Source organism: Pleurodeles waltl, chromosome 3_1, assembly GCF_031143425.1.
Source record: "Pleurodeles waltl isolate 20211129_DDA chromosome 3_1, aPleWal1.hap1.20221129, whole genome shotgun sequence".
NCBI classification, from domain to species: domain Eukaryota; kingdom Metazoa; phylum Chordata; class Amphibia; order Caudata; family Salamandridae; genus Pleurodeles; species Pleurodeles waltl.
In genome coordinates this window covers 704,542,638-704,569,261 of record NC_090440.1, presented here as the reverse complement: position 1 = coordinate 704,569,261, position 26,624 = coordinate 704,542,638, and the positions used below count along the sequence as shown (strand labels likewise).

General features: G+C 46.5%; 1 protein-coding gene across 4 annotated transcripts in view; it reads right to left on the bottom strand.

Moving 5' to 3' along the window:
- The window catches only part of S100PBP (S100P binding protein), a 464,083-nt gene that overhangs the window by 253,361 nt on the left and 184,098 nt on the right, over positions 1–26,624 (bottom strand). For all 4 annotated transcript variants that reach the window (XM_069223393.1, XM_069223397.1, XM_069223396.1 and 1 more), the window contains one exon: positions 22,862–24,296. In XM_069223393.1, the coding sequence (XP_069079494.1) occupies positions 22,862–24,256 (1,395 nt within the window). In that variant the 5' untranslated portion in view covers positions 24,257–24,296. The remainder of the gene's footprint in view (positions 1–22,861; positions 24,297–26,624) is intronic.

The following is a 26,624-nucleotide window of genomic DNA, read 5'->3' as shown; positions in this document are numbered from 1 at the left end:
CCCAGCCACTGCCAAAACCAACCTGCAGGATGGAATGAAAGACGTCGCACAATGGATGAAAATCAGCCGCCTGAAGCTGAACTTTGACAAGACGGAAGTCCTCATCCTCGGAAACTCCCCGTCTGCCTGGGACGACTCTTGGTGGCCCACGGCCCTGGGCACCGCACCAACCCCTTCAGACCACGCACGCAACCTCGGATTCATCCTGGACCCCCTTCTCACCATGACCAAGCAAGTCAACGCCGTCTCGTCATCTTGCTTCCACACCCTTTGCATGCTCCGGAAGATCTTCCGCTGGATCCCCGCCAACACCAGAAAAACTGTGACCCACGCCCTAGTCACAAGTCGCCTGGACTATGGAAACACCCAATACGCAGGAACCACCGCAAAACTTCAGAAACGTCTTCAGCGCATACAAAACGCCTCTGCACGCCTCATCTTCGACGTACCCTGCCACAGCCACATCTCCGCCCACCTGAAACACCTGCACTGGCTACCCGTCAACAAAAGGATCACCTTCAGGCTCTTCACTCACGCACACAAAGCCCTCCACAACAAAGGACCCGAATACCTCAACAGTCGCCTCGCCTTCTACACGCCCACCCGTCTACTTCGCTCTACCAATCTCGCTCTCGCCACCGTCCCTCGCATCCGCAGAACCACAGCTGGAGGGAAATCCTTCTCCTACCTGGCAGCCAAGACGTGGAATTCCCTCCCTGCCCACCTCAGGACTACCCAGGACCACCTCACCTTCAGGAAGCGCCTCAAGACCTGGCTCTTCGAACAGCAGTGACCTCCCCCCTCCCCCCCAGCGCCTTGAGACCCTCACGGGTGAGTAGCGCGCTTTATAAATGCCTTGATTGATTGATATCTTATTATTCCAGCCTGTGTACCTATGCAGACCCCTCGTATAGTAGCTTTAAAGGCTTCCCAGAGGGTATCTACCCCGTTTACTGACCCCTTATTTGTGTCAAAATATTCAATAATGGTTAATCGCAGGCTCTCTATACACCGGATCCAACACTGCGGTGGCACTGAATTTCCATGTGAATTGTGTGTGGGAACACATATATCCAGCCTAAATGGCTTGTGATCCGATAGGGTTCTGACGAGGTACTGTATGTCCAACGTCCAGGCTCTCACCTCTCTGGACGTCAGGCAATAATCCAGCCTGGACCAGGAGGTGTGCACAGAGAGGTGAAAGTGCCCTCCTGGCTAACTAGGTTCCTCAAACTCCAGAGGTCCACCATTCCATATTCTTCCATTCCCTCTCTTAATACCTTGCCAGATAGTCCCCACCATTCCACATTACTTGTGTCGACTGATCCTGCATCAGGTTAAGGTACGTATTCTGGCCCTTACCCCACAAAACTGTGGACAGTGTCATGGATTGTAGTTAATTCCATATTTGTGTATGGAACTCAGGGTCGTCTGTTAGGCCCATAAGTGTTCACCAAACTAATAAAGCGCGCCGCAGAGAGCACCTATGATGGCATATATATACCCTGATCATCAGCCTCTGTCTGAATGATGGTGAGTGGTACCCCTTTTTTGATCAAAATTAAGACCCCCTTAGACTACGACTATTAAGATGAGATGGGTCATAGCCCATCTTGCCCCAACAGCTCCCTGCGCCTGTTTGTTAAATGAGTCTGCTGGAGGAGAGCGATTTGTATGTGGTGTCCACCTAGGTAGGCCAATACTTGGCGTGTCTTACGGGGGTTATTAAGTCCCCGTACATTCCAGGTTATGAGGGAGAAACATCCGTGTGGCTGGGCCATATAGGCATGGTGTGACATGGCAAGAGTTGACATGGTGTGGCAAACAGCGTAGAGTCGTGTCGGCACGAGCCTCTTTCAAGCTGTGGCAACAACAATTCAAACAATACCCCCCCCCAACCCCCCCCCCCCCCAGGCACTTCAGCATCCCAATCATGGCAAAAACCTTTCCACAGTTAAAAAAAAAACAAAAAAAAAAAAACAAGTCAAACAGTACAATAAACCAGAAACAGAAGACAAAAGCATTTGTAGTTGCAACACATTTGGACGTCATTCGGGATGTACCCACGTGAGAGCAGCCAGTAACCCACCCGCTGGATACCAGTCATATAATGCAAATACAGGTGGGGCAGTGGGTCAGCAGTGGAAGGGTCTAATATAGGATACAACGCCTCAGTCAGTTGACATCAGGCCAAACCAGAGGTAAGGCATATAAACGCTACAAGGTTGGTATGAGACATTTACCAGCCAACGAGGCCACTAGCCGCTTCCAGTTGCTTCAAATGCTCGGGTGGGCTATGGGTCACCCACCACCACAGCTCACATGCCCACAGTTGGGGTAAAATTCTTGAGCATATGACAAAGAACGTCAAACGCGAGTGCAGCCAGTCGCTCCCGGCTTCATCTTCATGAGCAGGGTGATCACTTCTACATAGGGAGGATTTCGTAATTAATTCAATCACTGCCTTGGGCGTCACAAAAATCTTTGTTTTACCCCGGTGGTCCATTCACAGTCGGCCCGGGTACAGCATCACATATGGAATCTCTGCTTTTTGCAGCTTCTTTTAGATGGACAGGAATTCTTTCCAGGCCAGCTTGCACATATTCTGTGAAATTCAGGAAAAACGCCACATTATTTAGTTACAAGTTAATGTCTTTTTTCCCTGTGCCAGTCTAAGCACAGCATCGCGATAATTGGTCGTGGAGGGGCCTCTGCGTAGGATCTTGCTGCCACAAATCAATGCACACGCACTACCACCAGCAGCTGGAAAAGCTCAGGCGGAATAGGTCTGTAAGAATGCTTTCCATGTATGTCTTCATTTTGCAGTGTTCGTCGATTCTGCTATCCCTGTTATTCGCAAGTTGTTGTGGTGTGAGTGCACCTCCAAATTTTCATGTTCTGCTTGTACTACTGGAAGTACAGTCTTCATGTGGACGCATTTAGTGTTCATGGATTGCATGTTGTCTTCTGTTGTGGAAATGTGGCTGGCCACGTCGCACGTAGGGCGACAATAAAGGGGACATCTTCTTAGCGTCGCTCCCCTGTTAGAGGGAAAATTGGCCAGGAGGGGCCTCCGTACTAGGGAGGGTGGTCCACCCCCGGTTTATGGCCCCAAAAGGTGCGAGGAGGGAGGAGTGAGGCCAGGAGGTCCATTTAAGGGGTGACCTCCCAGGGCTGGGCCTCTTTTGGCGAAAGGCGAGCAACGCGCTGGACGGGAGAGAGGCTGAGTCCTGATACGGACATCTGGCATGGCAAGGATGAGCTGAGGTGAGTAGGAGGAGGGGGTTGCGAAGGTTGGAGGCAGTGGCAAATCCCTACGTTTTGGAAAGGGATATGGGTCCGAGAAAGCGGGGAAGACGCGAGTTACAGATCCGTAGCCACCCGCTCCCTTCAGCCGCTGCCACCCAAAAACCCCTTCCTCCCTCCTTCCACCTAACCAGCACTCGGTCACAGACTTAGGTCGGGCACCGAAGGAAAGCCCCTCTCGTCCAGCACTTCGCAGACGCTCTCGTCCTGTGAGGGCTGCGCCGGCATAGTTGCTGGTTCCTTGGGTGCCGGGCCTATTAAAGAACCCGGTCCAAGAGGCGACCTACGCGCACTCGGTAACAGAAGGGCGAGGCCTTCCCTCGCCGGTCCTAGAGTGGAGGGCCGCCGACGAGGCAGGCAGCAGGCGCGTGGCAGCCTCTGGCTCTGCCTCCTGGTAAGCGACATGGCTGCGGGGAGCTACCGGTGCGGGGCCTGGGCCACGGCAGTCCCCACGCCGCGTGCAAACTCCCCGACCCGTTGTGGCAAACGGGCGAAGGACCGGGAGGCTTAAGCCGCGCCTCCTCTGCCGCACCTCAGCATATGGGGCGCGGAGCGAGGCTAAAAGAAGCAAAGCGAAGGAAAGGAGGTGCCGCTCGAAGGAGTGCGCGCGGACACCTCCACCCATAACGCCCGCGAGACCCAACGCCCGTATGGTGGCGGGCGCGCGAGGCGATTAAAAAAAAAAAAAAAAAAAAAAAAGGCCCGACAGAAAAGCAGAAGGAGGTGCCGCGGGCACGAGGACACGCGGTAACCTCCACCTTCCCAACGCCCGGATGGCGGCGGGCGCACCGGTGTCGGCATAAGAACTTAAAAAAAAATAAAAAAGTATATTAATAAATACAATGGAAGAGATAAAGGAAAGGCCGTGGCGAGGGCGCGCGGACACCTTCACTCCCCCAGCGCCCGCATGGCGGTGGGCGCTCAGTTGGGAAAGTTGAAAGATAAATAATATTTTAGCGATTGTGCCTCACCGTCCGGGTGCGACGTCTGAAGCGCCCGCTTGGAGGGAGTTAGGTGCAGCGGGGTCGGGGGCAGACAGCCGCGTCGGCACACTAGGCACTCGAAGCCTGCCAGGGCGCGGGCCTACCAGGGCTCGTGTGAGGGGGGGGGGCACCAGGCTGCGAGGGGGCGAGTACGTGCGCTGCATCGGGATTCGAAGCCGGCATCAGGAGGAAATGAAAGGCTTCGCAAGAGTCGTCCCCGTACCCCCCCCCCCATTGCAAACACACCTGCAGCTACTCCAAGATAACCACGTGTTGGGGCAAGACGATGCCGCAACGGGCCGAGTGGCGCTCGGCATAAAAAGGGTCAGGAATTGCAGGAATGGTTTGCGGCATATGCGTGGTATCCAGGCCGGCACATCAGGGATAATTGAAAGTTTGGCGGGAGCGGCAGCAGGACACAAAAAAGGAACTAGGAGGCGGGGGGGCGATACCTGCATAGGACCGAGCGGTGCTCGGCAAATGGGTGGCTCAGGCTTCCGAATCCGCTCCTCAACATTAAAACAGAGGCCTTCGTTTTCGCCGCACACAAGAGTCTGGCCCCCTATCGCGAACAAACCACTGCTGCGTAAGGTATTCTGTGGTGCTATGTATGCAGAGTGCAGTCTAGACTGGCAAGCTTGGTTTTTCCATGCCTTGCACTGCATAGCGCACGAGCACTGCACTACTCGTTACCCACTATATGCAGAGCTCACGTGTGCACAGACATTGTCCTATATTTGCAGTGTGCTATGCATGGCCTTGCTCTCACTGCCCAGAGCAGGCAGTGCTGCAGTGCACTATGGTACGGCCTCAGTATTACTGCTGAGTGCGTGACATGATGCTGAGTACGCTCAGTTCCATACTTGTTGCGTGCAGTTTAATGTGCCTCGTACCACCCTAACCCCCTGCATGCCTCACACCAATAGACACCGACTCGCTTAACTGCCTATTGCTGAATGTAGCCCCGCGCGGACCGGCTCTGACGGTCCACTGCTGCATTGTGTTCTGGCCACCGCTCCCACGTTCTTGCAGTAGGGCCCTGCCACTAACTGACTATCAATTCTCAGTGTAGGCAGTGCTGCCCTGCCACTGCAGGCAGGCACAAGCACTGCCTCGTTCTTGCGGTGCACCAAAGGCCAGGAATGTGGCATTTGTCAGGACAATTTCCGGGCTGTATTAAGGAACATGCACAATGCAGGAGAGCAGCAGAACGGTCTGCACCGCAGTGAAAGTGAAAGCCTTTCCCCTGCCTCTGCAAGCTCATTTGCATTTCACACACAGTTACCCAAAGACTGAGTTACAAAGAACAGACACACAGTAACAGTAGACTCCTCTGGGGATGTAATGCCTTTGCCCTAGATTTCAGCCTCCTTCAGGGCAGCCCTTAGTTAATGAGCTTGAACCTCCATTCTTGCAGTTCCCAGTTTCCATTGATGTGAGCATCACAAGCTGATGCTCTGGGGTTAATCATTACCCGAGGCACAGACGCACTTGGCACAGAAGGATGAACACCAAGAACTCTGCGGTGGTAGCACTGCATGTACCACGCCACTCTCTCACTGCCCGTGGCTGCAACGCAGACTACCCTGAAACTGTCCGGCTCTGCCTGCCAGTGACGTACTGATGCAATGTACTTTGGCACTGTCTCGCTATTCCCCGTTCAACGCTGGGACAACGTTCACCCAGGATATCAATTTGCCAAAAAAAAAAAAAAAGGGATGGGGGCACCTGGTCATGGCACCTTTCGCAGGCCAAGGGGTGCACATTGTGGGGGGCTGGCTTGTAGGGGGCACCAGAGGTACTTACACCTTGTGCCAAGTCCAGTTATCACTTAGTGTAGAAGAGGGTTTTCTAGCAGCTTAGGTTGATAGAAGGGAGCGATAGCAGAGCAGCTTCTGCTGGGCTAGGAGGCATTCAGAGCTCCTACCGTACCACGGGTGTCTGATGCACAATAGCATAAGAAAACACAATACACAGATACTAGGAGAAAGGTCCTTTGGTTTAGGACAATATGCCAAAAGGATCTCACCGAGTGCCCGCAGTATTGACCATCTTGTCTATACAATAAGTGAATCAGCCGCTGCCTTCTCCTACTTACCACTGGTGTCATACGCACAGTATTATAAGAAACAATACACAGAAGTACAAGAAATAAGGGTACTTTATTTCAGGACAAGAGGCCAACAGCCACAGCATGAGGTTAAGTTAGATACGCACGATATGTGTACGCGTGAGGCAACCCTGCATCATGAAACCATTTACCTGGCAAAACTAGGAACGGCCTGGTAATTGTAGCATTACTAAGAATTCCTTGGGGGAGCCACCTGGGGAGCTGAAAGCCCCCGTTCAGTTATGACACAGGGATACGCAACAGTCGGGAGGCATTAAGACATACGAGGCATGCAAAGGATAATATAACAAAATATAAAATATATATATATATATATATATATATATATATATATATATATATATATATATATATATATATATATAGATAGATATAATAAATAAAAAGAAAACATGTGTATCTTATCGGGACACTTAAGGTTGATTGAAGATATATATACATATATATATGGTAAGGTCACATGCACAGGGGAGGGTGCGTAACAATTAGAGATGCCGCCGGAGGGGGGTGGGCAACAGGTGTGCCAATCAACGCATCTCCAAGCTTTCTGATACCTTCAGGTAGAGTGGGCGCAAATGAAGTCAACTAACAATGCTCTAATACCCTTGTGTCGAGTTGGCATTAATAAATCGACAACACGACGGTGGTGGCAACCTTGAGCGGGGGAACCAGGTTCGGGGCTAGGCTTCCGCCCCTCGTCCCTCAAAACGGCCTAACCAAGGGGTCCTGGTACAAGGTCTATTCAATTAGGCCCATGGAATCGGGTGGGGCAGTAGGTTAACGGCCCCTTCGATAGCTCAGTTGGCAGAGCGGAGGACGGTGAGCAAAGTCAGGGATCTTTAGGTCTCGGGTTCGGATCCTGCTCGGAGGACAGGTTTACCCTAGGGTACCATTATCAACAGTATGTTACTGGTAACATGGGTAACACAGCGGCCCTATTATCAACAGTATGTTATGTGTAACATTGGTAACCCGGCTGCCTCCCCCACAAAAGGTTCACTGCGGTGTCACAGGACTTAGCGAAGGTGGGGCAGCGATGGAGAGTAGGACAGCACCACCAGATCTGACATGCAAGAACGATGGTGGCAGCATACATAAGAGATGGACTTGTTGGAGGGTTGAGTCAGGCGAACGATTCCAGGCGCATGTGCATTTCTGGACTACGCTTCGGGAACAAAACAAAAAAAAATATATATATATATATATATATATATATATATACACAATATTAATAAAATGAAATTAACATATATAAGTAAGTATAGCAATAAGGATGCGAAGCAGAAGCTTAGCCGCAAATAGCAGGACTCCGGGGCAATTGACAGGATAGAACTAGCAATATGGGACCTACCATCTGTGACTTATAACCTGCCTCCAAATTCTGTCTGACAGCCATATAGAGAGCAATGCGTGGCACTCGAACTTATCCTGACTTGTAATGTTAGGGACTTGTCATTTGAGGAGACGAAGGGAGTGATTGAGTTAGGAGGCAAAGGCCTGTCACAGGAGCCTACACAGGTAAGGAAACTGCGGCCCAGCTACCGAGATGAGACGTGTTGTTGTCAAGCGGATGAGGCAGGCCAGTGGGGCAGGAGTTTATGCAGGTAATCATGCTGGGGCCCCAGCTGCCTCTAAGAGTAGGGTTGTGACCAATCGGTGGCCAGCAGCGCTGGGGCCTGGATGCATACACGGAGTGGGGTTATCGAAAATTAATAATAATGAGGAATAAGCAGATAAAAGAAAGGAGCGACATAGGTTTAGGAATTTTAAAGGAATTTCAGCCGGGCCGAACTGTAGCCCGGCTGTAAGAAGCGGGCTCTGGAGGTATTATCTCAAAGTAAGAAATGGCATGCACAGAATACAAGGGTTCCCCTTAGAGGTAGGATAGTGCAAAAGGAGAGAATTCTATGTGGTATTTTGTGGTGGTGTGGTCGGCCAGTAGGCCTATCAGGGGTTTGTGCGGGGGCATTGTGGTTCACATACAGGCAATGAATTAGGATCACACACATGCACGAAGTGGGGGGTTATTGGAAATTCAGAATAATAATGGATAAGCAGATAAACGAAAGGAGCGACATAGGTTTAGGAATTTTAAATGAATCTCAGCCGGGCCGAACTGTAGCCCAGCTGTAGGAAGCGCGCTCTGGAGGTATTATTTCAGAGCGAGGAATGGCATGCACAGAGTACAATTGTTCCCATTAGAGGCAAGATGGTGCGAAAGGAGAGAATTCGAATGCGCTGTTTTGTGGTGGTGTGATCGAGCAGTAGGCTTATCAGAGGTGTGCTGGGCGTTGTGGTTCACACACAGGCAATAAATTAGGAACACACACTCAGAGACAATTCCAGGCTAATAGGTTGTGTAGAGAAAATATCTTTCTAGTCTATTTTAAGAACCACAGGTGCAATATTTGCAAACAAAGGAAATGGTGGCACAGGCGAAGAAAGGCACTTCAGTAATGCAGGGTAATGACTGCAGTAATGGCGGACACATCCGAGGAAGTTAAGGCATGGCACAAAAAAAAAAAAAAAAGGGGGCATGTAAATATATTAGAGCATTGACGAGCCATAACATGTGCGGTAACAGATGTCAAGAAGTGGTGAGGTAATGCTTCCCTTCTCGTCCATCTAGGGACTGCGACAGTATGATGATGGGGCCACTCCGTGGTGGCCAGAGCTGAACGCCTGGCCAGAGTGGGTGACTGGAACCCGGTTTCAGCGATAGCAACTCGCCTGGATGGGAACCCCCTGGAACGTGATGTGCCATGTGTGAGCTAGAGTTGGCCAGCTGGTGGGCCAAGAAGGGGTTAAGCCAGCCTTTCCAGAAATCCACCTGGGGGGAAAACTAGCTAAACAACTGGTGGTAGAGGTCCACGGTGGCGGGCCGTCTTAACACTGGGTCTGGCCAGAAAGGTTGCCCGAGGGAGCTCTGAGGCATAATTGGGCCAAGAAGATCCCAGGAGAGGTGATTCAGGGAGCCAGGTCTCCAGCCCCAAGTGGAATGTCCAGGCAAAGAGTCAGCCCGCGCTAGTGTGAAACAGCATGGATGGTATTCAGCAGATGGGTACACCGGTCTGAGGCGGGCACAGACACTTCCTAACAAGGGTAGAAACCCTCTCGAGATAACAGCCTGAGAATGAATAAGTAAGGGAGGAGCACAGGTGGGGGGGCCTCGGTTATCGCAAGATGCCATCCCCGAGGCTTGGCAGTTACAGGGCGATCCTAAAGCTTATAAATGATTAAAAGGCCTCCAGATGGTGATTCCTGGAGCAAAAAGCTATTCCTCAGGCTACTTGGAGCCTTTTACGGCAGGGCCTGGGATGACGTGACGGCGCTCCTTAATCCCGCAAGGGACAGTTGGAATCCTGAGCAACTGTGGAGACTGGCCTGGGTCTCGCTCTGACTTGTCAGGAGCATGACAAATTGATAAAGTGGTAAACCACAATAAAGGAACGAGCTGTAAGATGCTAAGCGTGCTGGTGCAGAGAACACCAGATGGAACAGCTCTAGCTTTCTCAGGATGGGTGTCGGCCAATGTTTAAGAAACTCATCGCTGACACCGGGATCGCCCGTAAGCTAACCCAACCTGTGTAAATAATAAACTTGCGACATATTATACCCACAAAATGTTGTCCTAGCATTTATTATGTTGCATGCATGATATTGTGATAAATGCCAATTGCACACCCACTAAGGGACTAGGGGTAGCAGCGCTATGTGGCTGGCCACGTCGCACGTAGGGCGACAATAAAGGGGACAGCTTCTTAGCGTCGCTCCCCTGTTAGAGGGAAAATTGGCCAGGGGGGGCCTCCGTACTAGGGAGGGTGGTCCACCCCCGGTTTATGGCCCCAAAAGGTGCGAGGAGGGAGGAGTGAGGCCAGGAGGTCCATTTAAGGGGTGACCTCCCAGGGCTGGGCCTCTTTTGGCGAAAGGCGAGCAACTTCCCACCCACCCCTACGACAGGGCAAACAAGCTCATGCATTCAGAGATGAAGAGGTGATTACATATGTGAAAGAGGTGTTTACAACATGAATTTCTCAACAAGAACATCAAGAAGCGTCGCAAAGCGGAGTTACAGGGCGATCCTAAAGCTTATAAATGATTAAAAGGCCTCCAGATGGTGATTCCTGGAGCAAAAAGCTATTCCTCAGGCTACTTGGAGCCTTTTACGGCGGGGCCTGGGAGGACGTGACGGCGCTCCTTAATCCCGCAAGGGACAGTTGGAATCCTGAGCAACTGTGGAGACTGGCCTGGGTCTCGCTCTGACTTGTCAGGAGCATGACAAATTGATAAAGTGGTAAACCACAATAAAGGAACGAGCTGTAAGATGCTAAGCGTGCTGGTGCAGAGAACACCAGATGGAACAGCTCTAGCTTTCTCAGGATGGGTGTCGGCCAATGTTTAAGAAACTCATCGCTGACACCGGGATCGCCCGTAAGCTAACCCAACCTGTGTAAATAATAAACTTGCGACATATTATACCCACAAAATGTTGTCCTAGCATTTATTATGTTGCATGCATGATATTGTGATAAATGCCAATTGCACACCCACTAAGGGACTAGGGGTAGCAGCGCTATGCATTCCTCCGCTGCTGTCAGTCCTGCTGTTTCTCGAGTTAGGCAGTTAAATGGTCCATACGTGGGTTTAGACTATCTATTTGGCCCTGTATGGGCTGCAGCCTCTGCTGCACAGCCAGCAAGGTATTTTCTAGTGCTGTGGCTCTCTTGCTTGAGTGGTCCATTTCTTGCACTGTAATTGCATCCGGTGGGGTCCTGCTGCTTTTTTGTTCCAGGAAGGTAAGATGCGGTTGTGTCTTATCTGCTTTCCTCGTCTGGGTGGTCAGACACGGCGTTGACACCGTGGTAGGTGGTTACCAGTGTGCCCAGCTTCCCTGAAACCACTGTGCAGTGGGTTTGATACCCCTGCGGTCATAGGCAACGAGATTTTTGTGTTTTTTAAAACTTAAAACATAAAACAAGTTTCACATCTGCACAGGAGCTTTATCCAGGCACACCTACATTTCAGGCTTTCAGGTTTATTTGGGAAAGAGTATACCATATGTCAGAATCAGCACTTTGTGGGCACCGGCACAGAATTAATGTTCACCGAACCCACGGGACCCCCAGATCTAGTGGTTATGCCGTTTGTTATGCTCTTTTATTGGTGCCTGTTGGGTGTCATATCCCAGTGCAGTCGTAGGCCTGGACATGAGGCTCGCGTTGGCTGAAGCAAGTAGATCAGTGTCTTATGGGCCTTTGCTAGGGATCAGCGTAGGCCCTGGGCCTCTAGGCAGTCAGAGCCAGGCAGCCGATCTCTTCCCTAGCGCCACCTAAAAACTGCAGTCTCCCCAGCAGCGCAGCTGTAGGAGACCCATCCTGCAGCTTGCCGCTCTCACCTCACATTTCTTGTTGCTGGGACCTCACAATCATCACGTTTCACAGCTGTTCCCCGGCAAGTGGGCCATCCCTAGAGAACCCCTGGGAAGCCCCCCACACGGCTGCCCCAGACAACACCACAGAGCGCCCGCAGTCCTCTCACCAGCACGCCATCCGCACTCGTTTGCAGGCCCTTTACCAAAAGGCCTTCTGTACTTGTGGACAGCGGCCTCACTCTGCTCAATCCGGCCGGCACCACTACCATTCACGCGCTGCCTCGCCGTCCAGCACCCACAGCAGGATCCCTTCATTTGAGCAAAGGCAGCAGTGCAGGCTATAGTCTGATGGTGTCCAATCGAGCACCCACCGCAGCCCACCTATTCTCCTTCAGACGCCCACCACCTTGTGTATTTCGGCCTCAGCAGTTCAGACTTTCTTTGGCCTCTGTTACAGAAATCCGCACACTTTTTCCAACTAAATGTCAGCACTTATTTCCCTATTCCAATTGCTCCGTTTTGCGGGTAGGTTTCAACCGGATTGCAGGATTTGGAAAAGACTGTAGCTCTCGGCTGGCAGAGCTGCACTAAGGTACGGCGATCCTGCTGTATGCTCTCTATCACCCCCAGCAAAATTTTTTTTTTCAAAATGGCACTGACTTACATTTGGAAGGCAAAAAATGATTGAATTTCAATCGATAGTTACTCTATCAATCTGTTCTCCCACACTTCTCCAGATTGGAACGGTATCCCATGTGAGGATGAACTAATCATCCACTGATGAAGACTCCTAAATGCAGCATGGAAACATTTAGATATTTTCTTGGAATTTCATCTGTTTTGCAATGTGGATATCTGTGGTATTTTGGCCCAGGGTTAGCTAGGCACACCAGGAAACCTACCAACCCCAAATATTTGAGCAAACTAGACACCCTGGGGAGTTCAGGCTTACATGGATTCTACCATTTTTTATAGCCAGAGTGCCTTGCAGTCAAACTTTGTTTAAAATTCGAGCATGCCACCAGATTTGTGAGGTAAATACATAGAATCTTAATGTATTAAAAAAAGGTCCTGCATTCCTACACACCTCTTGATAAAAACACTACTCTAGTTATAGGGCGAAGTCAATAACCTGCAACTGGTAAGGCCCCTTATCCAACACTGAGACATTAAGACTTCCTTGGAATCAATCTTTCTGCAAAAGATAGACACTCAGGGTAGTGCAGGCTGGTGTAGCTTATGGCGATCACACCACTTTATTACATGGAAACAACTCATTTTCTTCCACTTTATCTGCGGATATCAGTACACCATGGAAGTTGAGGCTGTTATTCAGAGAAAAAGCCCCCGACTACTAGGAAGCTCGTCATTGGTGGCCCAAGTTGGGGCTATACATGGAATCACTGATGCCAAACGGATTATCCTCCCATTAATGGGTAAACCAAACTTTCAAATCATCTGCACTGCCACATTAAACGGTTTTAAGTTTAGATCTTTTTGAATTTTTAAACAAGGTCAGTGGGTTACTAAACTGACAAAGTTTGAATCTTTCCAATATATGTTTGGCATTATACTACTACTCAATTACTAGAAAGAAGACCCAATGGTTGAGGAGAAACTCTTTATGAAAACAGACTACACGGATGCATACCCCAGTGAATTATCTGTACTGAGTCATACTTTCTACAGTCATAACCAGTAAAGGTATGAATTCTTGTTAATGTGAATGACAAGAAAACAAATTACTTACCTGTAACTACAGTCATCCAGTATTGGTATCTTTCATAAATTCACATGCTTGAATCATCCCCGTCGTAGAAGTGGAGTCCCGCGGTACATCAAAAAAGCAGTAGGAAAAAAATGCAATAATACTAGCAAAATCATGCATATAGCCTATCCATGTCCTTTTGTAAAAAAAAAAAAAAAAAAAAATCCAAACTTGAGTTATGACCAATCAATCAGGCTCCAGCACCCTCTAGAACAGGGATACTCAATGTACGGCCAGTGGCCGCATGCACATGCGGCCTTCCTGACCAACAGCAGCAATGGGCTGCTTTTTACTAGACTAAGCACTAAAATAAAAAAAATAAAAAATGTTAATGAAACAGCTGTCAGGGTACTTGAAGTTAAAAAAGAATGTGACTAGGTTGTCTTGCTCCATTTAACTTTAGGAAAACTTTAACTTGTTAAGACATCTTGCAGCAAAATTGTAAAAATATAATAAAGTCTGCAGAATTCAAAAAGTGTACTTCATTAGTATGCAGAACCGTTTCGCCTTAGTAAATCAGATTATTCGGTGCAGTGAGAAGTTTTTTTTTTTTTTTACCTTGGAAACCTTCATTCTTTCCCCACTCTAGCAACAATGCCAATAGTGAACTAAGAGAAGTTGTTGTGAGACCCTTTGGTTTGCCTGGGTTCCTATTATACATGAACAGCATTAAGGTTTAAGTCAAACAGAGGAGAATATTTAATATAGCGAGCATCCTGAAGTCCTGCCTTTCGAGTCCTCTTATATGTGATAATCGAGGGAAAGTGGAATAAAATAATTGCCTAGAATCACACAATTTGGCAAAGTGGGAAAGCCATGATTAATCCCAGGTTTTCTTGTTTCACATTGTGCATTTCAGCCAATAGATGTAGATGCTTCGCTTCCCCTAAACTCACCTTACCTCCAACACCCCCCACCACCCCCACCCCACAAACCAACCCCCCAACCACAACCACTCCCTTTTGGCATCAGTGTGGCCCTTGGTCACATCACAGATCAAAATGTTGGCCTCTGGGAAAATCTTTGTGAGTACCCATGCTCTAGAATATTCCCCAAAGACGCTCATTCCCTCATATTTTCTAGCAGAAGAGTGAGGAATATGTAATGAAAAGGAAATGTGAGCTTCAAAGGGGAGGAGGGTGGGTTGCATGTGGATTTATGAAAGATAACAATACTGGATAACTGTAGTTACAGGTAAATAACTTGTTTTCGTATCCAGTATTGGATCTTTCATAAATTCACAAGCTTGAATCTGAATAGCCAGCAGTACTCCCAATAACCGTTATGCCCACAGTGGATGGTGGGTGCGAGCATTGTAATCTTTCTAAATATATATATATATATATATATATATACATACACACACACACACACACATTAAAACATATCAAGCAATAATTGCGTAGGAGTTCGAAACTATTACATATAGAATTAAATATGCACATTCAAGTAAAAATCTCACCTCAATGAAAAAGATGACTTAGGACCGCCTGTCCAACAAGTGAATCAGTTCTTTGTGTTGATTCCAAACAGTAATGCTGTGCGAAAGAATGTGTAGTCTTCCACGTTTCAGCTTGACATATCTTGTCCAAGGCGATCCTTTGAAACAGGGTAACTGATGTGGACATCGCTCTTGTAGAGTGTGCCTTCGGATGGCTGGTTAGTGGTTTTCCACCCTTCGTATGGCAAAACTAAATGGTGGATGCAATCCAACTAGCTATCGTTGCTTCAGTAACTCCTGTACCCTGACGACCCTGGCCACAGGAGGCTAGTAGCTGGTCTGTCTTCCGGGGTTGATAAGTATGCTGAAGGTAGAACTTCAAGCACCGTTTGATATCCAGTGTGTGGAGAGTCCTTTCCGCCACAGTTGATGGATTCGGTAAGAAGGTTCTTAATATCACTAGTTCATTCAGGTGAAAAGATGAAGGTACCTTAGGCATGTATCTTGGGTTTCTTCTGAGAAGAACAAAGTCGTCTGAGAAAATAAGGTAGGGTTCCTTAGTGGTAAAGGCCTGTATATCACGGACCCTTCTCGTAGACGTAAGAGCAAGTACAGTTGCCACCTTCCATGTAAGATATTTTAGATCCGTTCTGTGAATAGGCTCGAACGGGGCTTTCAATAATTGTGAAAGGACAATGTTTAAATGCCATTGAGGAGGAGGTGGTCGCACAGGAGGGAAAGCGCAAAACAGACCCTTCATAAACTGTTTTATTAGCCTGGATAAACCAAGGGAGGGTGCATCCGCAGAGCATCTGTAAGATGATATAGCAGCCAAATGGACCTTTACAGATGCATGTCCGAGCCCAGTTTTTGATAGAGCAAGAAGGTATGATATAATTTGCACTGGCAAGACCTTTAATGGATGTAAATGTTTTTGATAGCACCAGATACAAAACCTCTTCCATTTAAACCTGTAAGTCCTGTTTGTACTGTCAAGTCATGCTCGGGACAAAATTACTTTGCATTCTTCATGCCCTGGAATTCATAGAATTCAGGAGCCATGCGTGCAATTGGAGAGATGCTGGATCTGGATGAAATATCGGACCTTGACTCTTTGTTAGAAGGTCATGCTTGCAGGGAAGTCATCAGGGATTGGCCACCGACAGGAGAAGGAGTTTGTGTACCAGTACTGTCTGGGCCACTTGGGTACTATGAGTATGCGCTTGCAACACTCCGATTTCATCTTCTTGAGAAGCCTGGGGATTAATGGGAAGGGGGAAAAGCGTATGCAAAGATCCCGGACCATCGCATCGTAAGAGCATTCCCCCACGACCCTGGGAGTGCGTATCGACTGGCATAATATTGGCATTTGGTGTTCTGATTGGTGGCAAATAGATCCAGGGTTGGCCGTCCCCAGCATAGAAAGACGTTGTCCAGTTGACTGTGATCGAGATCCCATTCGTGGCAGTTGTCATCCATCCTGCTGAGAGAGTCCGCTAGGGTGTTGTTGATACTTGGAAGGTGTTTCACTCTCAGACAAATCTTGTGAAGTGTGAGCCATTCCCACAGAGATTGAGCTTCTCCTGAGAGGGAAAGAGATCTTGTTCCTCTCTGCTTGTTGAGGTAGAACAAGCTTGTTGTGTTGTCTGTATGGACCAACACTGAGGATCCTGAAATCCGCAGAAGGAACGCTTTGAGCGTAAGAAATATCGCCTTTAACTCTAGCAGATTTATGTGCAGTCTCTTCTGCGCACTTGACCATTTTCCTTGAATGCACATGTCTTGCAGATGACCTCCCCAGCCCTCCAATGAAGCGTCCGTTGTGCTAATGAAATCTGTCATTGGAGTTAGAAAGGTCAATCCCTGAGAGAGATGATAGGTCTGGGACCACCACAGCAGAGCCTCCACCATCCTTGGAGTGATATTGATTAAATCCTCGAAGGATCCTTGGGATTGGGTCCATTGCAGCTGCAATTCCTCCTGTAATGGTCTTATTTTCAACCTTGCTAGGTGGACTAGGGTGAGTGATGAGGAAATCATTCCCAGGAGTGACTTGAACGTTGGTACTGAAACTGACCTTCTTTTTGAGACCCTGATAGCCATGTTGGTCAGTTTCTGTTGCCGTGCCTTTGAAAGATAAGCCTTGCTCTTGACTCTGTTGAGTTCCGCACCCAAAAAGACTATCTTCTGTGTCAGAAGAGTGAACGATTTTTGTAAGTTTACTGTTAGGCGTAGGTTGTGAAATAGTGCTAGGCAGGCGTTGGTAGCTTTGGACACCATCTGTGATGTAGGAGCCTTTATCAGCCAGTAGTCCAGATATGGGAAGACTTGAAAACCCTTGTTGCAAAGTAAAGCTGTTATCGGAGAAAGACATTTTGTAAAGATTCTTGGCGCTGACCTTAAACCGAATGGGAGAACTTTGAATTGATAATGGGCACCAGCCACAGTGAAGTGGCAATATTTGCGATACTTTGCATGTATCGGTATGTGGAAATAGGCATCCTGGAGATACAACTATATCATGTAATCTCCAGTGCTGAGAAGATGCAGGATATCCAACAGTGTGATCATACAAAAGGATTGTTTCCTTAGGAACTTGTTCAATTTTCTGAGGTCTAGGATTGGTCTCCATTTCCCTGACTTTTTCCTTAGTAGAAAGAACTGGGAACAGAATCCGAGTCCCCTCTGGTGCACAGGGACCTTTTGTATTGCTCCCTTGGAGACCGTTAGGAAAACCTCTTGCTGAAGCAAGTGAAGATGAAGTGGTTGTGATTTTCCCAGCAGGTGGAGTGGTGGTTTTTGTACAAATTCCAAAGTATGACCTTGAGCTACTACATCCAGTACCCATTTGTCCGATGTTATGCTTTTCCAATTCTGAAGGTAGTTTGAGATGTTCGCTCCGACTTGATGGAATTGTGGAAAATATGGATGCGTAGCGGATGCCAGACAGTGATCATTGTTTGCAAGATTGATCCTGGGTTTGCAAGCTCTGTTTCCCTCTCCCACCTTGTCTGATGTAGGAGGTCGTGGATGGTTGTCTATAAGGCTGTTGATAGGCCGGTCTGTATTGTGGCTGTTGGTATTGCCTATGGTAGGAGCCACAAAACAGAGAAACCCCTACCTCTGGCTCCCCAAAAGGGCTGTTTCCTGTACCGCAAGGTACCCAGAGAACGAGCAGTGTCCGTGTCAGTCTTGATGGCCTGTAAGGCGTCATCTATATGCTTGTCAAAGAGAGTTTCTCCACCATAGGGCATGTCTAATATCCTGGACTGGACCTCTGGCCTGAAAGAGGTTGCTTTCAACCATCCCTGACGGCGCAGTACGGGCTGCTCCCACAAGCTGCTGGAAGCCTGTGGAGGCTTTATCTAAAGCGCAATCGATGATCTCTTCTGAAGTACGTTCTCCCTCCTGCAGTATTTTTTTCATGGCTGAGGTTGTTTGTTCTCGTGAATGAGCTCTCTGAAGGCATTCATGTCAGACCACATCTGGCGATCATCGCAACCCAAAATCACTAGAGTTGGCTGCACGGATAGTTAGAGCTGACATGACCGAGAATCTCTTGCCTACGTTGTCCAGGCGCCTGCCTTCCGTATCTGGAGGAGCAGATATAGGCGTTGATGGATTCTTGGTACGCCTTTAGGCAGCCTGGGAAATGACAGAATCTGGCTTTGGGTGCCCTGTCAAACACGCTGGAGAGTCCTATGTAGCCTTGTACTTTTTATCCAGCTTCTGTGGTACTGGTGAAACTGTAGCTGGATTCTCCATAATTTTAATGCCTTCACTCCAAATAAATTCTATGTTTGGAATTGCCCTCACCGGCTTTCTTGCTTGTTCTTTAAAGTCATGGAGGAAGCATTCCGACTGTGAGACTGATGCCGGCAAATGAAACTGTGTGGCCGCTCTGTTCATTAAATTATGAAAGCCTCATATATCCTCCGGTGGAGAATCTGATGGATGAGGAGGTGGTGGTGATGGAATAGGAGCTAAATATTTGTCCCATTCATCATTAGGATGTTTGCGGTGGGGGGTTTCGGGGGTTGAAATCTCTCCTTCTTCCCTTTCATCCTCTGAAAGGAGACATCCTCTCCGGGCGGGGTGGCTATTTTAGACTGAGGTGTAAGCCTGGGAGTTGCTGGAGGTGGAGGTATACTCCTTGGTGTAGCAGGAGAGGAAGGAAGAGGTGGCTGCGTCTCAGCTGTGGTTGGAAACCTCCTCTTATAATCCTGTAACATAGACTGCAAGTCTTGAATTAAAGAGGCTGGCATTTGCACAGTGTCTCTTGGCTGATGTAAAGGCTCATAATAACGTCTTTGATGAGGATAATAAGACTGATACTGTTGTACGTACTTATCCTCCTCCTAATATTTGACATGTAACTGGGATGGGCTGTGCGCATCACCAAACGGCCCTTCAACTGACTCCTCCCAGTCTAGCAGGTGACTAGGAAGTAAGGTTGTTACCTTAATTGGTGATTTATCTGCCGGATAAACAGTAGACCTAAACATCGTAGTAATTTTCACTGTGGCTTGAAGGTCGGGAAATCCAGAAGAAATGGGGATCACACTGCCTTGACTGACAGGAACTAGTAGCATCGTCAATGACAATGGTCCCGTCGATGGAGTTGGCGTCAGACAATTTTTCCGCCAGCAACTGTCTTGTCGACGGTGCTCTTGTCGTCGATGGTGTCGATGACGGTGCCCTTGATGTTCTTGTTGACGTACCCTTCAATGACAAGGTCTTTTCTGGAACAGCTTTTGTCGACGGCTCCAACGATGGATGTGACTTATCCGTGACTCTGACTGAAGGAATTGGTGCCTTTATAACAGACGTAGTTGATGACGAGACGGTGGAGACGGTAACTGTGGAAACCATTGTCACTGTGGTTGACGGCCGTGTCATCGTCAACTTGAATTTAAGTGAAACCTTTCTGGAAGTGGAAGGCTCTGATGAAGGAGAATGGTAGCGGGACTCCTTTTTACAACAAGGAGAGGATGGCTCAGAGGAAATTGAGCTTTGTGGTTTTTTGGCACCCTCCTTATGGTGAGTCTTGTGATGTTTTCTGGATTTCTCAGCCTGCCCCAGGTCCGCAGATCTGGACCTTTTATGAGGTCTTTCTGAATCACTGTCCTCCCCAGAAGTACAGGATTTAGCCTGTAATCAGAATAACAGTCTTCCTTCTCTGTCTCCAAGGGTCTTCGCAGAGAAGGTGCAGCATATCTTAGTCTTTTACCTGATGGACAGGATGTAGGCAATATAAACAGTCCTTATGTGGATCATCCACATCCTGTCTCTTCTTGCCACAGGCCTTTCCTGGAAGAATCAGGCATCTTCTGAAGAAAAACAGTTGTGTTGAGAGGAAAAATCTGAGCAGAGCTCAGGGAGACTCCCTTCACACGACGTGCGGTAGAAAATCTGAGGGAATGAGCCTCTTTGCGGGAATATTCTAGAGGGTGCTGGAGCCCGATTGGTCATAAGTCAAGTTTGGTTATTTTATACAAAAGGACATGGATAGGCTATATGTGTGATTTTGCTAGCATTATAGCCTAAGGATTTTTTTTACTCACTGCTTTTTTGATGTACAGTGGGACTGCTACTTTGACGACGGGGATGATTGAAGCAGGTGAATTTATGAAAGATCCAATAATAGATAAGCAAATACTTGGACTAGACACATTCATCAGCGCAGCAGTGGTGGAGTTCCAAATGGTGCAGTGAATCAAGGGGTTATTAGCTGCATGGTAGCAGCTTATGAGGCATAAAATTACTCATCTAGCTATAGACTGCTCAGAGGAGGCCTGCCATGTGTTAAGAGCTCAACATCTGATGGTTGTTGAAACACAGAAGACGTAACAGTAAAGAAGTGTGTGAGGTTCTTCGGTACCCACTGCCTGAAGCTCATATGCTCTTCACACAGGTAGTATAGCAACCTTTGACAAAGTTTTTTGTACATACAAAAAACTTGAAGCATATGCTTAAAAGGCGTTTCCCTGAATGTCAAAAAGATTTTGTTCAATATTCATTTGGGTGTGATAATTTGTAAGCATCTGATCTGGCACAATGCTGAAGTACACAAAGGAAATTTCAAGACATGTGACAAAATATATCCAAAAAAGAAATTTACAATAAGCAGTAATGTAAGAGAAATAATTGACAAATATAAACGAGGTAAAGGAAGGTAATCCTGTGTTCCTTGAACAACAAAGGGGGGTGGGTTAGGGTCTAACCTGGTGCTTTTGTGTGTGTACAAAGCATAAAGAGTCCTCCTCCTTGCAGTTTTACATTTTTTAAAAATATTTCCTTCGGTCCTCTGTAAGCCATTCCTTGATAGTCATCAATCTTTAAATGTGTGCGTTAGACCCTCCCCGTCCCTTTGCCCTCTAACAAAAACAACAAAAAACTCACTCTTACCTCCGTTGTGTAGAACACTGTGGACAAGATTTATCTATATAAACATTATGCACATCAGTTCAGCACTATACTACCATTTATATGGTCTTGTAACCCTTCATTTACCAGGGCAGCATTTGAAGTTCTGGAAGGCTTGTTGACCTGAGTCAAAGTGGTCTACTGGCAATGCAATTGGATGGGGTTTCATAATATTTAGATGCATCATATAGGAAAGTCCACAGTGATTTTAAAAGAAACTTGGCCCATTGATGAGCAATTAACGTTCTTTACATACAGATAATCTAGAGGAGGCGAAGGTTAATGATGATTCTATGGTGGGAAATATCTATCAAAGAACAAAACCATTATGACTACCTTTAACAATCATGGCTAGATGGTATGCCGCACAGTAAAAAGGGAGATCTCCTGTAGATAGTAGAAGGAATAAAGATTGACACTTCTCTAGCAGAGACATCCAAAAGGTGGTATCCAAAAGAATGTAGAAGGAAATCTGGTCTCAAACACAGATCACAGAAGAAAAGTGGTAAAGTCACCAGAACAAAGTGAAGAAAGAAGGGACAACATATGGTTGCAAGCATGGTGTGCAAAAGTTAACAAGAAAGGTCCCTAGTGCAAAAGATAAGAGGCTAGGTGGGCCTTCAACATAGTGCACACACAGGATGGAGAGAATATAGCACAAAATATAGACAGGAGGGAGAAGTTCCTCATAACAGAATGCAGAAAAGAACGCCGAGTTGGTTTTCAGCAACGAGCACAAACGGAGTGAGGAATATCTTCAGTAGATTGCTCACAGAGGAAAAAGCATTGTCAGCACATAATGGAGAAAGGATGGGATGGCAGGTTGTCAGCAAGGCAGAAGATAGAAGGAAAGTCTTTAGTAGAGGAGCAGTCTTGATTATAGAGTGCAGATACATGCATGACCTTAGACATAGAATGCATGCTACAGAGAGTAGGTTATCTTGAGCAAAGAAAATATTTAGAAAAGGGTGCTCAAAACAAGAGGAATGTCTTTTGTGCATTGTAGACATCTTTTCAGGAGGAAAGCAACTCTGTCAGAAGTTCAAGACTTAGGAGATATGCCTTAAGTACAAACAAGGAAAGTCTTTGCAGACTGCAGCTAGGAGAAATAAAGAGAACAGACAGTAGGGATTTCAGTACAGACAGAAGAATGACTTCAGAACAGATGTAGACCGGTGGTGGTGGAATGTTATCAGTAGGGAAGACAGATTGAAGTGAAGTCTTTGAAGGTATGTAGCAGTTTCACAACATACCTAAATATCCATCTAATAGATACTCTGTGAACAGGTTCAACAAATGCATTTAATGCACTTAGTGAAAGGACCACTATATTAAAAACAGAAATATTTCCTGCAGAAGCATTTGGACTCATACCAGGTGTGAGGCATGCTCTTATACCAATTAAAAAAGGCTTGCAGGAGCTAGTAGTGCTTACTTTTTCCACAGCTGTATTGGTTTGGCTCAGGAATGGGCTCTCAGCTACATCATTGTTTTTGGATTCCACACTCTTTGAATCTAAAGCACCACTACTGGAAGCACTACCTCCGGAGGTAGGCAAAGGTCCAGAAATATTCACAGGCTTGTTTAACTGGAGCAGGAATGCAGTCAGCTTATGTGCACTGGAAGAGTCCTTTCTAGATGAAAGATGAGAATCAAGAATGCAGCTAGGAACCAAGGGAACTGGGTGAATATTTTTTGTCAAGTTAGTAGGACTAATTAAGTTACTCTCTTCAGTTGTTTGAGGCTTTTCTGACTGAACATTCTTTCCAGAGCAAAGTTGCTGTTTGACCAGCACTTGAGGGTGCACTAGCTGTTCCTTGTTAGGTTTGATGGCAACTGCTTGATAGCTAATATTTCCTTTGGAATTATCATTATCTGCTTTGAATAGCACTACTTCTTCACCATTTGTTTTTCCTTTGGGTTTACTTCCGATAACCTCCTCTAGTAAGTCATCTCGTCCCGCTGGAGATTTGCAGTCCTTGGACAAGTAATGTTCCCCTTCACCTAAAGCAATATCTTCTCCATGATCCACAGTAGACCCCGGAATAGGGCTCAATGCTAGAAGCTCATCAATGTCTAAATCAAAGGGTACATTAACGACTTTGCTGCTCTTTAGATGTCCTTCTGCCTCATGTTCCCTTTTATATTCATGCTCTCTTTCTGAAGTCTCAATGCGGCTTGGAGTTGCACCACATTCAGACAGAATAATCATGCTTGCTGCCCATTCTCCAGGGCTTTCAGAATCACTTTCCGAAATATTGTGCTTGACTGGACTTAGCCTCGATTCAGATGTCTCTGTTTGTTGTTTTCTTTCATGCCAGTAAGAACACTTGGGTGAGGAAATCTCAATATTATGCTTTTTCACATCACCGGTTACTAAATTGTCATCCAAAAGGCTAGAGATCTCCTCCTCGGTCATTCGAAAAGGTGAATCCTCTCTCTCAGTATCAGAAGGTGTAAGCAACGAATCATCAAGGTCAACGTCTAATTCAGGGATGTCCTGCTTGGATTTTAAGGACACCTTATGGGGGCAGAAGACTGTATCTTCCATGGTCTCATTTAAACTGCCCAATGACCCTAAAAAGCACTCCGAGTCTGCAGAGGAGTGCGTTGCATGTGAACAGGGTGTGCTGCTGTAGAAGGGCATCAGGAGAGGCTTTTTAAAATTCAATTGCTGGAGCTGCTCTTCTGAGGCAGAGTCCTCCAGGACTCGCTTGGTTCTGGAAACTCTCTCATTACCAATTTTATTTTCAATTCGGTTTGCTGATCCCTCAGAATCACCTTCCAAAAATTTACAGACATCTTCTCTGTCAATATTCACGTCCTTCATGATGGTTCCTTATTGAAGCTAAAACAAAATGCTCACTTTCCTGCAAAGAAAAAAAAGAAAAAGGGTTTTAAAGTAGGTATTTCCCCATTTAGTCTTCTCAAAGGAACAAGTTGTAACATTGGTTCAGGTCGATCCTGCTATCCCCAGGGAGATTTATCATATTGGAAATATCCAGGTTGGCACACACATCTTCCATACTACCACGGTCCTGATGAATATTATTCATGTGTCAGGAAGTCTCTCTGGCATTAGGACTATGAAGGACTTAAGTGACATAACTGTGACAAGCACTGCAGTTCCCAGATATCCTAAATAAGAGGACATCTTAGGTGGAGTTGAGAAGTATAAGCAGTAAAGAATGTACAGAGAATGCCATCAATCAAAACCAATGCTACTGAAAGAATTAGACTTTTTTGCAAATTGACACCATTAACTCTAATCTGTAATGTTGAAGGATTTAACAATTTCGAAAAATGTGAATGAAACATAAGTACCAAAAGGAAATGATACCAAGAGATTTCCTTTCAACACAGATTTTGCAATTATCCTATTCTCCCTTACTTCCATTTCAAGGCATAATCCTTTGCAAATACATTCAATGAACAGCAACGTGCCACATATTTCCTCGCAAGCAAAGAGACAGCAATCACAACAGAAGTCTCTCCAATTACAATAAACACTAATTTAGTCAAGTGGCGCCTTACAGATTGCTTAAAAACACTCTTACAAAAATGACAACCTAGCAAGATATGGGTCTGTTATCAATAACTATATCCTACTAAGGCTACTTACGGGCACTAAGCAGTTGTCTAAGCATTTTGAGTTCACAATTTCCTGAATTCCAATAACTGTTTTTCTTTTTAAACAACCTATGTGGCCCACTTGTCTGCCTTAGAAGGATGTGAAAAAAACAAGAACCTAGATCAACTGGTTTAAGTGAAAAAATATATTTAAAAAGGCTTTATCCACATGTAATCACATTATAAGCCTCATGTGCCAAGCAAGCCTTCAGCTCACTAAGCTTTATCTCTAAAGCCTTCAGAAACACTGTTCTAAGAGCCAGTTTATCAATACAAAATTCTCTCTGATATTCATAAAAGGCAGAATATAACTACACGTCTGAAAGATCCTAAAATACTATCTTTAAAAACTAGTCAGGTTTTCCAAATAAGGAAAAGGCATGCCACAAAAGGCAACCTTTAATTTTTTTGCCAAAATATAGAACAACAACAGTATACTTGATTGAAAACACGACAGAGGAAGAGTGTAGAGAGGAAAAAAAAAGATAAAGTGAAATGGTGCCCAAGTTGAAACACTGAGTAGGAATTAAAAACGTGTTTCTTTAGGAATTCTGGAAGACTGCACTATCAGATCATGCCCAGCAGGTTGTCAGACAGTAATTTTTTTTTTGGAGGAAAGGAACGATCTAAATCTTACAGAAATCGGTTCAAACTATGTGGTCTTAAAATGTTTGAGCTGGGTGGAGCTTTTATGATTTCAGGAAGAATACCCATGGTGAAGAAGAACGAGTTACTTACCTTCGGTAACGACTTTTCTGGTGGATACATTAGCTACCTGTGGATTCCTCACCTAATGAATACTCCCATGGCGCCAGCATTCGACGGAAATCTTCTTCCTAGTCTCTGCACGTCGACGAGGACGTCACTAGCCCACGCGACGCCGTCTGACGTCATACAGGCAATAAGAGGTCCTCGACGACGTGCCGACGTCAGTACCAACATTTTTTACGTGCATGAGAACAACAACCCAATGCAATGAAAGAGCAAGGCAACATCCCATAACATTGTAAAATACACAACATTGCAATAAAATGGTTGTAGATTTAATATAAACTCTCTCTTTTTTTTTTTTTTTAAACAAATATATGTAAATCATGTATATACACAAAAATATATATATATATATACATATAAATATATACAAGTATCCATATATACATCATCTATTGCAATCCTGAAGACCAAGAGGAGCGCACTCAAGGATTACTTGGTAAGACCAGAAAGGCAACGGGGAGGCGGGTGGGACCGTGAGGAATCCACAGGTAGCTAATGTATCCACCAGAAAAGTCGTTACCGAAGGTAAGTAACTCGTTCTTCTGATGGATACAACTACCTGTGGATTCCTCACCTAATGAATAGAGTCCCAAAGCAGTACCACTCCCGGTGGTGGGTGCCGAAATGGTCAAACCAAGAAATCCTGCAGCACTGACCGTGCAAAATGGCCATCCCTTCTGACCTCAGAGTCCAAACAGTAATGTTTCGCAAAAGTGTGAAGGGACGACCAAGTTGCGGCCTTGCAGATGTCGACCACAGGAACACCTCTGGCCAAGGCCGAAGTGGCCGACTTA